Source organism: Mobula hypostoma, chromosome 7 (assembly GCF_963921235.1).
Source record: "Mobula hypostoma chromosome 7, sMobHyp1.1, whole genome shotgun sequence".
In the NCBI taxonomy this organism is placed as follows: domain Eukaryota; kingdom Metazoa; phylum Chordata; class Chondrichthyes; order Myliobatiformes; family Myliobatidae; genus Mobula; species Mobula hypostoma.
In genome coordinates this window covers 89,428,726-89,442,030 of record NC_086103.1, presented here as the reverse complement: position 1 = coordinate 89,442,030, position 13,305 = coordinate 89,428,726, and the positions used below count along the sequence as shown (strand labels likewise).

The 13,305-nt window shown below is 40.2% G+C and overlaps 1 protein-coding gene across 1 annotated transcript in view; it reads left to right on the top strand.

The window, feature by feature from the left end:
* The window catches only part of lman2 (lectin, mannose-binding 2), a 41,279-nt gene extending 29,248 nt beyond the window's left edge, over nucleotides 1–12,031 (top strand). Inside the window, exons 4-8 of the mRNA XM_063053703.1 lie at nucleotides 1,275–1,354; nucleotides 3,399–3,560; nucleotides 4,262–4,376; nucleotides 4,845–4,964; nucleotides 10,564–12,031. Coding sequence (XP_062909773.1) covers nucleotides 1,275–1,354; nucleotides 3,399–3,560; nucleotides 4,262–4,376; nucleotides 4,845–4,964; nucleotides 10,564–10,724 — 638 coding nt within the window. The 3' untranslated portion in view covers nucleotides 10,725–12,031. The remainder of the gene's footprint in view (nucleotides 1–1,274; nucleotides 1,355–3,398; nucleotides 3,561–4,261; nucleotides 4,377–4,844; nucleotides 4,965–10,563) is intronic.
* The last annotated feature ends 1,274 nt before the right edge of the window (nucleotides 12,032–13,305 follow it).

Genomic DNA, 13,305 nt, shown 5'->3' with positions numbered 1-13,305 from the left:
TTAATTAAAAGATTAACAAACTTGAGTTGTATATTTGAGCTGATATTATGGTAAAGTTACCTAAAAGATGGGTGTCAGATGTTTGGACAGGGGCGCAATTTCAGTGCTTGCCATTGGCGCTATTTTCCGTAGATACGCCCCCGAGTGACCCACAGAGTGATGCACTTTGCTTCAACTTATTCTTGTTTGGAAACATGCCCTGATACCAAAATCAAACTAGCTTTGCAACTACGTTCCCCAACTCATCAAAAACCTTTACAAATCCTCTGCAGGAGCCTACACACCTTTTTTCTGTATACTGTTACTGACTGTTCATCTCCTGCAGCTGTTACTTACCTCTATAGCCCCTCACTATGCCTGCTCCCCATCCTGTTGCTTCACCTTCATGCCTTACAGAAAAACAATGCTGTTTAAGAGTAAGTGGTGTGCCACATAGCCTTTGCAGCTCAGGCTAAAGTACTGCAGTGTATGCTAAACATTGCAGAATCTGTAAATTCTGGAGGAAATTTACAACCTAGATGGTGCCTTACACAATAGTCAGTTTCTTTAAACATGTCAGTCTAACCCAATGCTGATCATCTGGTATTCACTTAAGCAGTTCTGAGTTAAGATTGGAGGAGCATAGTCATTAAGTAGCAATTCTGTTCAGGACCTCGGTGATTTTCCTCAGTTCCCTTTCCTTTTTCATAGTTGTTGAAACTGGCTTGTTTTCCCAGTGGTTTCTTAGCTACCCAGGTCACTATGATTTTTTTAAAACTATTTATTTATATAAATGCACAATTTTGTAAGAGTGAAAATAATTATCTAGGTGAGATATTTAATCCAAGGATCCAGCAACTCATTCTGTTACATACGGCCATGTGAGGTTGCTTGTAATGTTAAATATTAATTCTGTAAATCATTGAACCGTAACTCATCAGGAGTCCGTTCAAAAAAGCAGGAAAGTTCAGTGTTTCGATTGTTGTTTAATAATATTGCAATCAGAATATCCCTGTTTGTGAGGTAGGCAAGCTGTGGTTTCATTTGCAGCTGGCACCTACTTGAATTTGCATATTTTGAGCAGGAGGGAAGCAATAATGGGGTAGAATTGCAATGAATTCTTGGTTATGTATGCAATCTTATTTCTTCCTCCTTCAGCCAACCCTACTATTTTGCAGAAAGGTATCCAATAATGAGTGATTCATAAAACATGCTTGGTGACACCTATTACAGCAGGAGCTCATGTTGAGGATCTAAGTGCAGAAGTTCACACACCCTTTCATTTTTACTTGCAGGCACCGTATTTGGAAGCAAAGATATGTTCCATGGTTTAGGACTTTTCATTGACACATACCCAAATGATGAGACTGCTGATGTGAGTGCCAGGTGATACCCTAACCTTGTTCTATGACTGCTCTGTTAATACCTCTTAAACTTAACGTCAACAGATTTATGGTTGGTTATCAACTTGAGGTTGTCCACTTGAACAATCCACTTTAGGTAGCCTTTGAAAGAGATTTAACAGAAGTATTCAGTTATGAAAGGACTTGCAGTGGTGTGTCTGATTAAATGAATCAGTAACAGAAGAACATAGATTTGGAGTGGTTAAAGAGCTGTAATTAAAGAATTTTATAACTTCAAAATATGATTTGGTGATCACAACCTGAAAAAGCGGCAGAAGTGCATTTGGTAGCATCTTTTCAAAGGGATTTGGATATAGGTATAATTCTAAATAGGAAAATTTTGCAGTAGAGTACTACTACATTGTGTACTATGATTCTATCATCATACAGTAGTTAGTTTTATGCACACTATTCGGCCCCAGATAAAAACAATCACCTGTAAATCACAAATTTATCAAGTCTCAATTCTCAGCTCCATTTGTGTCGTAGCATGAATGGCTTCCCTGCAGCACTTTCTCAACCTGGTGTTAAGCACTGTCATGACTGTTTACATACTATCTATGGGCAGCTAAATTTGAGCATCATGCCTTCCTGGTTGATACAATTCAAAGGACCATTTTCTTAACATTTCAGAGTCATTCTGCAGAATTGTTTTTATTGGCATTACAGATAATGCTAGTGTTTAATATCCATTTCTTGGTACTTAGAAGAAAATGGGAGAAATGTAAAATTTCTTCATTGTAGCAGGTTATTTGAAGGTGCCATGCTTCTGTATGCTTGCTAATGTGATGGCCACCAAGAAGGGCTTAATTTGGAAGGTCATTCAGTTAGTACTTTTCGTATTTCTGCAATCTTTGGTTTGTTCATCGAGACTTCTGAAATTCCTGTCCTTTCAGCTAAGTTAGTAGCAGTCAAGTGTGTATTCAACCCCAAATGAGAACATGTTGTATATAACTTTGTAATGTTGAGGCTCGGTAGCTATTTGGACTGAAACTCAATCTGTTTTCTGAACATTAGGATCAGAGGCAATGCTCAGAAAAGCATTGAGTTTTCCCAATATTGCTCCCCAATCTTGCTCCTTCTGCCAGCACCACTTCATGGTGGAAGCACCTCCCTGATATATTCAACAATGGAAGTTCTTTTCAGAACTTCAAGAATGTAAAATGTTCATATTCCTATTTAAAGGGGGGATGGTGACAAATGGTAAATTATTCTATATTTATGTTTGCTTTTAACTGTGATACATGACATAGAATTGTTTAGAACATAAGACTCTAGAAATTATGCTATTAACTTATCAGTGTATCATTGTCCTTGTATATTTAACTGACTTCTCCATAAATATTTCCCTCAGCGGCTCTAAATGCTAACAAGTTCTGTGTGATAGCCACTTTTGCACGCATTCCTTGCTGGATTTGTGCATCCATTGTTAAGGGGACCCAATGTTTGATGGTCTGAATTGCCTTGTCTTATCAAACCACACAGTTTTGAAGACCTGTTGAAGAGGAAAGAGCCTTGTTAATGAAATTTATCAGTATTAGTCTTGGTTGTTGATGATTTGCAAACTGAATTTCAATGCTAGCCTGAAATATTATTCCCATGCTTTCCTTTATGGCCACCCACTATTATAAATGCATGTTACTGATACTCTGACTCCATACCGATTGTTTTCTTTTTATCCACCTTCCCTGTGTTGGCATTGATTTCTGGTCATTTAACATAACCATTGTAAAGTTCGTGTTCCTGACCAGTTTATACCCTCTGTAATGTCGTCCAACCATTTAACTCCCAGCAGGTCCTCTTGCCTCTGAACTCCCCGAATTCCATTGTTCTACCGTGGCAACTGTGCATTTAATTGTATTATCCCCAAAATCTGAAATTCACTCACTCAAACTACCTGACTCCCTTTGAAGTCTTTCCTTAAGCACTTCGTCAGCTCTTCTAATGTAGTTTGGGGTTCTCAATTGTCTAAGGATTTCTTTATAACAATGTTAATAACCTGTCATTTGTCTACAGCGGGTTTTTCCCTACGTCTCAGCAATGGTCAACAACGGATCTTTAATGTATGACCATAGCAAAGATGGGCGCACCTCTGAGCTTTCTGGATGTCCAGCAGAACTTCGAAATGTTGACCACGACACTTACTTAGCAATTCGTTACTCAAGAGGCAGATTAACAGTAAGTGACAGATGTTCCCAATATCTAGCTTTAAATAACCGGCCCCAGAGTGCGGGCTATCTTTTCTGAGAGTATGGGTCTTGTAAGTCTCTTCTTCACAATACAGTGGAAGGAAGTTTTTATCTACTTTTAAGAAAAAGCTAGATAGATTCTTACAAAACAAGAGGGGGCAAAGTTATCAGGTGTAGGTGGATTATCTGGATCTATTGGATTGAGCATGATCTCATTGAATGGTGGAGGAGGCTTAAGACTTCGCTCAGTAAGACGGCCTGTTCTGCTCCTAGCTTGTCATCATAGTTATGTGCCGTGTTGTATGACATTGGCAATCATAGTGTTCTACATGACCATGATTGTTCTTGGCAAATGTTTTCTACAGAAGTGGTTTGCCATTGTTTTCTTCTGGGTAGTATCTTTACAAGACGGATGACCCCAGCCATTATCAGTACCCTTCGGAGATTGTCTGCCTGGCGTCAGTGGTCGCATAACCAAAACTTGTGATATGCACCAACTGCGCGTACGACCGTCTCCCACCTGCTTCTAAAAAGATAATATGCCCAAAGGTGACCTGCAGGCTAGCGGAGGGAAGGAGCACTCTACACCCCCTCTGATAGAGGTGTATCCACCCCAGCATCTAGTTTATATGTTTGTAATTTCCCCATTAGCAGTTCCTCAGTTGTTTGAATTTTGTTTCCTATTCTCAGGTGATGACAGACGTTGAAGACAAGAATGAGTGGAAAGAGTGCATAGATATTAGTGGGGTGCGTCTTCCCACTGGGTATTTCTTTGGTGCATCTGCAGCTACGGGAGATCTGTCAGGTAGGAGCAACTTTTGGCTTTATTACCTTATTGTAGTGTATATTGCACATTCAATACTAGTACTCCTACCTCTGAGATGATAGACTATGGATTTAAGTCTTCCTCCTCAACTCAGGGCAGAATTGAAGGAATGCTGCATGATAGGAAGTACAGTGTCATTAAACAATGCCTTTTTGTGCTTTTGGATAAAGAAAATACTACTCGGCTCTCTGAAAGGGAGTAGCGGAGTTGTCACTGGCATCATGGACAATATAGCCTGATGTCAACTGCGCAAGTCATGTTGCCATCTGGAGTTATTGTCTGAAAATTACCCTCCATGTATTCTGAAGCCTTTAGAGATTATGTAAATCACTTCCCTACCTAGATTTCACACATTACTTTTCAGTTATTCCCAATCTGATGATGTTTGAGATGCAAAGGTACTGGTACTTGAAACAGTTTTGTATTGAAGTGTTCCATTTCTTTCAGACAACCACGATATTATTTCCATGAAGCTCTACCAGCTGACTGTGGAACACTCACCTGAGGAGGAAAACATAGACTGGACAAAAATTGAGCCCAGCGTCAGCCTTCTCAAATCTCCTAAAGGTTTGCCAAGTCCTTAATTTTTTTTTCTGAAGGAAGGATGAAGTAGACAATAGACAACAGGTGCAGGAGTAGGCTATTCTGCCCTTCGAACCAGCACCGCCATTCACTGTGATCATGGCTGATCATCCACAATCAGTACCCTGTTCCTGCCTTCTCCCCATATCCCTTCACTCCGCTATCTTTAAGAGCTCTATCTAACTCTTTCTTGAAAGAATATAGAGAATTGGCCTCCACTGCCTTCTGAGGCAGAGCATTCCACAGATCCATAACCCTCTGTGAAAAAGTTTTTCCTCAACTCCGTTCTAAATGGTCTACCCCTTATTCTTAAACTGTGGCCTCTGGTTCTGGACTCCCCCAACATCGGGAACATGTTTCCTGCCTCTAGCGTGTCCAATCCCTTAATAATCTTATGTGTTTCAATCAGATCCCCTCTCATCCTTCTAAATTCCAATGTATACAAGCCCAGTCGCTCCAATCTTCCAACATAAAACATTCCCGCCATCCCTGGAATTAACCCAGTGAACCTACGCTGCACTCCCTCCATAGCAAGAATGTCCTACCTCAAATTTGGAGACCAAAACTGCACACAATACTCCAGGTGGGGACTCACTCGGGCCTTCTACAACTGCAGAAGGACCTCTTTGCTCCTATACTCAACTCCCCTTGTTATGAAGGCCAACATGCCATTAGCTTTCTTCACTGCCTGCTGTACCTGTATGCTTACTTTTAGTGACTGATGAACAAGGACACCCCGATCTCGTTGTACTTCCCCTTTTCCTAACTTGACACCATTCAAATAGTAATCTGCCTTCCTGTTCTTGCCACCAAAGTGATAACCTCACATTTATCCGCATTAAACTGCATCTGCCCATTCACTCAACATGTTCAAGTCACCCTGCATTCTCATAACATCCTCCTCACATTTCACACTGTCACCCAGCTTTGTGTCATCTGCAAATTTGCTAATGTTACTTTTAATCCATTCATCTAAATCATTAATGTATATTGTAAATAGCTGCAGTCCCAGCACCGAGCCTTGCAGTACCCCACTAGTCACTACCTGCCATTCTGTAAAGGACCCGTTAATCCCTACTCTTTGTTTCCTGCCTGCCAATCAATTTTCTATCCATGTCAGTACCCTACCCCCAATACCATGTGCTCTAATTTTGCCCACTAATCTCCTATGAGGGACCTTATCAAAGGCTTTCTGAAAGTCCAGGTACACTATATCTACTGGCTCTCCCTTGTCCATTTTCATAGTTGCATCCTCAAAAAATTCCAGAGGATTAGTCAAACAAGATTTCCCCTTCGTAAATCCTTGCTGACTCGGACTTATCCTACTACTGCTATCCAAATATGCCTCTATTTCATCTTTTATCTTTTATAATTGACTCCAATTATAATTGAGTTAGAGACCTATGTAGAGCAGTGAATAAAACAACTTTATTGGATTACTGACCTCTTGGTTCCCAGACCACATTCCCATGCCCACACATCCTTCTCTGGCCATTAAATAAAAACTATAATAAATTTTGATTTACCTTGCACAGTGAAAGAAAATGAGAACTGCAAATTCTCAAAGCAGTGACAAATAATTAGAAAAATTATTCAAATCTATTTAAAGCAACAAATACACTTTTTTATTACAACAAAAGCAATTTTAGAGCATATATTAGCTGACCAAGTGTTAAGTTCATTGCTTTTTCACCTTTCAATGAGATGGATGTGCTTGGTGTAATGATATCAGCTTCTCAACATCAGGCTGAATGCCTCTCAAGGACTCTCAGATCCCTACATTGAGTAATCTGCAGTCTGTTTTGTTGGTTTGAAAGAAGTGAACGACTGCACTGAAATCACACTCCACTACATATGATGTTGGAAAGGCAATAAAAACCATCCTGACCTTTTTCCACAGTGCAGGATGGTGTTCAGAAATTTCTATCTACAGCCAAAAGTCTTCATATGATTTTTTGAACCTCGACTTCAGCTCAGAGTTATTTTGCAGCAACATCAGTTCTTCCTCCATTCTTTCTGTTAATTCTTCATTACAAGTGTTCAGGAAAGGATTTATTACCTAATCTGTAACGTGGATTGAAAGGAGATCCTGAAATCTCTCTGACATGTCTGTATGCAGCTCGCCCAGATGGGCACAGTATGCATCATCTTGTATTCTTGTCTTCCTACTCAGAGAGGTTTGGAAATTGGAAAAGGTCATGACGGCTATTGTTACACTTAAATAGGGCTAACCTGAACAGAAATGTGGAGAGGATTGATTTGAACTATGCTTTCATTTTTTGAGGCAAGCATAACAAAGAAGCAAAGATTCATTGCCTGGTAAAGTTGACTCATCCAACTGCAGAGCAAGTTCTGTTCTCCTATGCATGTCACACAATGTGTCCTCCATATTCTTGACATTTCATCGATTTGTTTTTGAGCAGAGTTGTCACTGAGCAGAACTGCTTAGTTGTTTGCTCTGGTGACTCGTGCAAAACCATATTCAAAACCACCTTTGCTGTTGGCAGAATCAGTTCTTCTCCAATTGTATGGAGCTTTCCAGATTTATCAATGAGCAATGAAGCATACAAGCTATCACTGTTTTATTGTGAAGTACTGGTAAACATGTTTTCAAGTATTTCCCATTTCTGAAAATTTTCACGAAGTGATTGAAAATAAGCTAAGTTTCTCTTCAAATATTCAAGGAGCCAGAATGGTTTCATTGCATCATTTGAAAAAACTTTTTAACTTTTTCACACAACAGACACATTGGTTGCTTGGTTCTGGTATAAATCCATATTTCAGATACTCCACACTATACTGTCCAACTTCGAGCTCTGCGATCAATAAATGTTAAAGTTATGATGTCGTCATAGTTCAGGTCTAAACTGACTCTCTGCCTGAAGGTATATATAGTGAGGTATTGATATCTTGGTTGGGCCATGGGCTAGAGGAATGTGGTCAAGACCATTCACAAGGGAAGATTCTGAACTTCACCCATTGAACACCATAGTCTAATTCAGAGGAATGTATGGGAATCATAATAGCAAACACTGTACTGCAGTAGTGAACGGCAATAATGCACGGACCGGGTCTGAGAATAACACAATATCTTCAATCCAGATTTCTAATAGTATGCCAGGTGACATAAGTGTCACATGACTTTTCGACAAGTAGAACATGCTTTGAGCAAAGTCCAAGAGAAAAGTGGGTTAGCAAGATCTGAGGTAATTAGATGATCATTGTAATCAATTATGAGGCACTGAGGATCAAATGCTTATAATAAGTAATTCATTTCTTAAATTAAGTCTAAGGAGGAGGAGGAGAAGATGGCGGCGCGATGCAGCGTGCGCAGCCACTTCAATGGTGATGTCTGTTATTTGTCAAGTAGGGTACCACTTGGGGAACCACTGAAGTAGCATTAGGAAAAGGAAAGGGTATTTTCTGGATCTAAATTTCTAATCTAACGCTCTGGTTAAGATATTTACTGCTATGCCGCAGTATTTCATTTTAGTTCTGTAAGAGCCGTCTGTTCTGCATGTTTGGGTTTGAGCTAAAGATAAGGCTATGTTGTTCAACTTAGAAATGTTGCGTCAGCCAATCAGGATAGTGGAATTTGGAGAAGATTCTAGAGAAGGATGGGCAGAGGGATTTTTGTGACAGACACTGGTGTGGGTCGAGGACTTTTTGGCGGGAGCTGGGAGAAGACAGGAGGGAAGATGGCTGAGGATGCTGTCCCTGTTACACAAGATGCTTTGTGCAGATGAATGGCTTCGAGCAGGAAGGGCCAATACTCCCGTGGGGAAGCCCGTTTGTTCAAGATGATTTCGAGTGATATTCAGAAGGTAGTGTGAACTTTCACACAGACAGTCCAATGCGTGAGTTAAAGACGGCTTGAAGATGAGCTCCAACTTGTGTGCATATTTGGACTCAGTTAACTGTAATGGACCCTTTTTATTTTCTTTTTTTCCTACTAACTGTTTGATAAAGCTGACATATGTAAATACAGTTTCTTTATAATTGTATGCAGTGTACAATTTGTTATTTTTTGCCAACAGCTAATAGCAGAGGGACAATATTTACACAGTAGTCACACAGATCGGGGTTCGGGTGGTCACAACAACCCAATTTCCCAGTTTAGGTAGGACCGAAGTCATACCGACCCTAGACGTACAGAGTCTGAGAAAGGTGGTTTTCTCCCTGCTGAGTCCAGTGGCTGTTAGCGAGGGGCTAACGAGCTGCATCTCGAGAAACACCTGGCATAAGGCGTTTCACTAATTCAGAAGTTTTAGTGAAGTTTTCCTGCAATAGATCAGTAAATTTAAAACGTTGCCAGGTGCAATACTTGCACTGAGTGCAAGCCCAGTTTCCCTTCATTTTTAGATTGATTCTCAAGCCCATTTGAAATGGGTCAATTAAAAATTTTAGAAATGGTTACATCATGAAAGGGGGCCAATTGGTTCATCAGGTCCATATCAGCTCTATGCAAGGGCAGCCCCCTCTGCTCTTCCATGTAGAGTAGCTCCAGTATTTCTGTCATCTCTGAAATCATTAGTGTACTCATGTCTGACTAACGCTTTGTACCATCAGGCTGGCTACAAGAGCTGGATGCCATTCTCTGACTGGAGTCAATAAAAAAGAAAGTTCATCATAACTTCCGAGCTCTAGTACCTATTCCCTCTCATAATAAACCCTAACTCTGGATCTCACTGAATTGAATTGAATTGACTTTATTACTTACATCCTTCATATACATGAGGAGTAAAAATTTTTGTGTTTCATCTCTGTCTAAGTGTGCAATGTGCTATTTATAGTAATTTGTAATAAATAGTATGCACAACAGAACAGTCAATATAGTATACAAATACAATTGTATCAGCATGAATTAATCGTGAACTAATGGATTGGCAGAAGAAGCTGTCCCGGAGCCTGTCGGTCCTGGCTTCTATGCTGCAGTACCATTTCCCAGATGGTGGCAGCTGGAACAGTTTGTGGTTTGGGTGCCTCAGGTCCCCAGTGATCCTTCAGAACCTTTTTACGCACGTGTCTATGTAAATGTCCTGAATAGTGGGAGGTTCACATCTACAGATGCGCTGGGCTGACCACACCACTCTCTGTAGAGTCCTGCGATTAAGGGATGTACAGTTCCCATGCCAGGCAGTGATGCAACCAGTCAGGATGCTCTCAATTGTGCCCCTGAAGAAAATCCTTAGGATGTAGGGGCCCATACCAAACTTCCTCACCACACAGCCAGTATGTACAAGACCACATGAGATCCTCGGCAATGTTTATGCTGCGGCAGTTCAAGCTGTTCTTCCTCTCAATCCCAGATCCATTGATACCAGACCTCGTGTTACCTTGTGCAATGTGAGGGGGGAGGGGATGGTCTTTGGGGTTCTGATGATTCTATGGGGTTTCTTGTTTAGTGGATGTCTGTGAGGAGTAATTTCGGGTTGTATGCTATATACACTCTCTGATATTAAATTGAACTATTTGAACCCAATATTTCATCCAGTGGGCAACCATTTAATTTAGGTACAAGCTGCTTTTATATATGGTAAATGCCCTACAGAAATTGCAATCCTATGGTATTTTTGTCTTGCAGATAACATTGATGATCCAACGGGTAATTTTCGTAGTGGGCCACTGACTGGTTGGAAAGTCTTCCTGCTGCTGCTTTGTGCATTGCTTGGGATCATTGTGTGTGCAGTGGTGGGTGCTGTGGTCTTCCAGAAGCGTCAAGAGCGCAACAAACGATTCTACTGAATGACAAGCTCTGCAGCAGGCCTTTAAAATGTGAAGTGTTCCTTTTCTACACTGTGGTTTGTATCACACAAGGTGTTTATATCCAGAATGGAGAAGACAAATCAAAACTATTTTCATATGTTTCTATCATAGATGTGGGACTTGTGATATTAACAAGTAGAGAAAACAATGAACGGATATCACACAGCTCCCTCCCTCTGTCACTTTCTGATGGGGACCGTGCTTCCTTTTTTAACAGACATGGTTGTTAAGAGTACAAATGATTTGGGTTTTTTTTTAACTATTCCTGAAATGTTGGGCTTGTTTGACCTGATTCCTTTATCTACCTTTTATCAGATGCACAGTCATCAGGGTGAGAGTTTGCTTAAGTGGTTTTGTTCTTAATTGGGGCTGCATGTTCTGTTGCTTTCTCCAGATTAGCCCCTATCCTGTTCATTGTTGCTCAGAGTCTGCCTCTGGCTTTACCACTATTTGAATTTGATTCTGGCTCTGACCTACTGCTCTTGCTCTCAAAGGCACACTAGTGTGGAAGCAGGAATGGATTGGGAATTTCAGAAGTTCCATTTTGGTTGTGGAAATTTGTTTAGAATTTTAACAGTATTGGACACAGGACAGTTAATGAGTTGTGGCATGTTTCCCCTAACTTTCCCAAATGGGGTTCAGTAAACATTCAGCTATTCTGTTCAGAAACTGGACTGTGCTGTGCCATCCACTCATCACTAGCTTTGAATCAAGACACAGGCCATTTTTTGTAAAGCCTTTTTTAATCCTGGAACTTTAAAACTTTATCTTCATCCTGATTCTTTTCTCTTCCAGTGATTTACAGCTTTAAATCCCAACGTTGTTATCAACTGGCTGCTGCCTCCTGATTTAATTTTTTTTTAACATCACAGTAGGATCTTTTATTATTGAACTTCAGTGAAAGGAGCAAACTCTAGTTTCATCCTGCCATGTTAGAAGGATTAACAAAGTGATTCTATTTTAATTGAGTTATACAAGCTGCTGCACTTGTCAGAAGTTATATTGGGATTGATCAGCTTTTAATGAACTGATGTATTTTCTTGCACTCTTCTGTGGGCCAGGGAAAAACTGTTTTAAACCTGATGGCTCCTTGATAATCAGTTCACTTGGGCAGTGCATAGGAAGTTGAAGATGTTCATCTTTGGGAAAAGGCAACAACACAAGTTGTATTCGTGTGTGATTGTAGTTACAGTAATGTAAATTGGAATGTAAGGAGCAACTTTGTGTGATGGGTACTGATAGAAATAAACTAATTCCCAATTGCCTTTGGCTTGAGACTTTATTCTTCCCTATAATATCTGATGTTTCAACATTCAAAGCTACTTCCTTGAACTCTTGACCTAAGGAAAATTAATGTATTATTCTGGTCAAATTCTTTTGCTCCAAAAATATTTGTCTGATGGATTCACAGTGATCTCTGAAATAATTGTTTGGTGAGTTCCTCCTGCTCCTTGTGTATTTTTAATATTGTTTGTACTGAGAAGGCTTTTGTGCAGTGCTGTCAGGTATGGAGTTAAGAATTATGATTAAAGATAGGGTGTTAATTGTTGGTATTCATTCTCCTAAAACCAAGCAATTTGCATGCTATTTACCACCTAGCAGCCAAAGCCAGAAAGTTGTCCAGCTTCTGCAGCATATTGGCTTTAGACTACTTCATGTGAAAAGTTAATCAGGAGCCAAGCACTGCAATCATTGCAAGCTTTAACTTTTCTGGTACTTAAAGTGGAGGGAGTTGAGTATGAGAAGCAGAGCGATATGGAGAAAGAGCTCAGAGGAGGAGTGGAGGCCTGCATAGATCAACCATGATCACATTGAATGCTGGAGCAGGCTTGATGGGTCAGATGGCCTGCTAGTGTTTACTTCTGTACCCCCAGGTAATTTGGTTCTCTCCACATGATATTGAGGAATATTGAGAGCATCTGATAGTGTTACAGCATTCTTCTGCTGTAAGACTATTGCTTGTATAATATTGCCCTTTTACAAAGTGCTAGAAGCCTCACTGGTTATGCTACACAGATGGAAGTGTGAGCACATGCCATTCATAAATGGGGAATGCCATGGTGAGACTCAGATACAGGGAAACCTGGCATTGCTGTTGTATGTAACTTGCATTTGAAATTGTCGCTCTTTAAGCAAAAATATTAATATGTAGCTTTAATGCCACAAAAAAGACCTAGCATGGAGTAGTTTCCAAGCCCGGAATTGTTCATGCACTGTCATTACAGAGGTAACACAGTCAAAACACATGAGCAACTTGCTATTTATGAGGGGTGATTGATAAGTTCATGGCTTAAGGTAGATGGAGTTAATTTTAGAAAACCCAGCACATTTATTTTTCAACATAGTCCCCTCTTACATTTACACTTAGTCCAACGGTTGTGGATCCCTTCTTTGTAAAAGTTGGCTTCTTGGACCTCCAAAAGTAGTCCACAGCAGAAGTGATTGATAAGTTTGTGGCCTAAGGTAGAAGGAGATGAGTTATACAGCGCTCGCTACTTGCACTTGCAGTTCAATTCTTTGAGTGATTATACAGAAAGTTTGAAGTTAATCATCCACAATC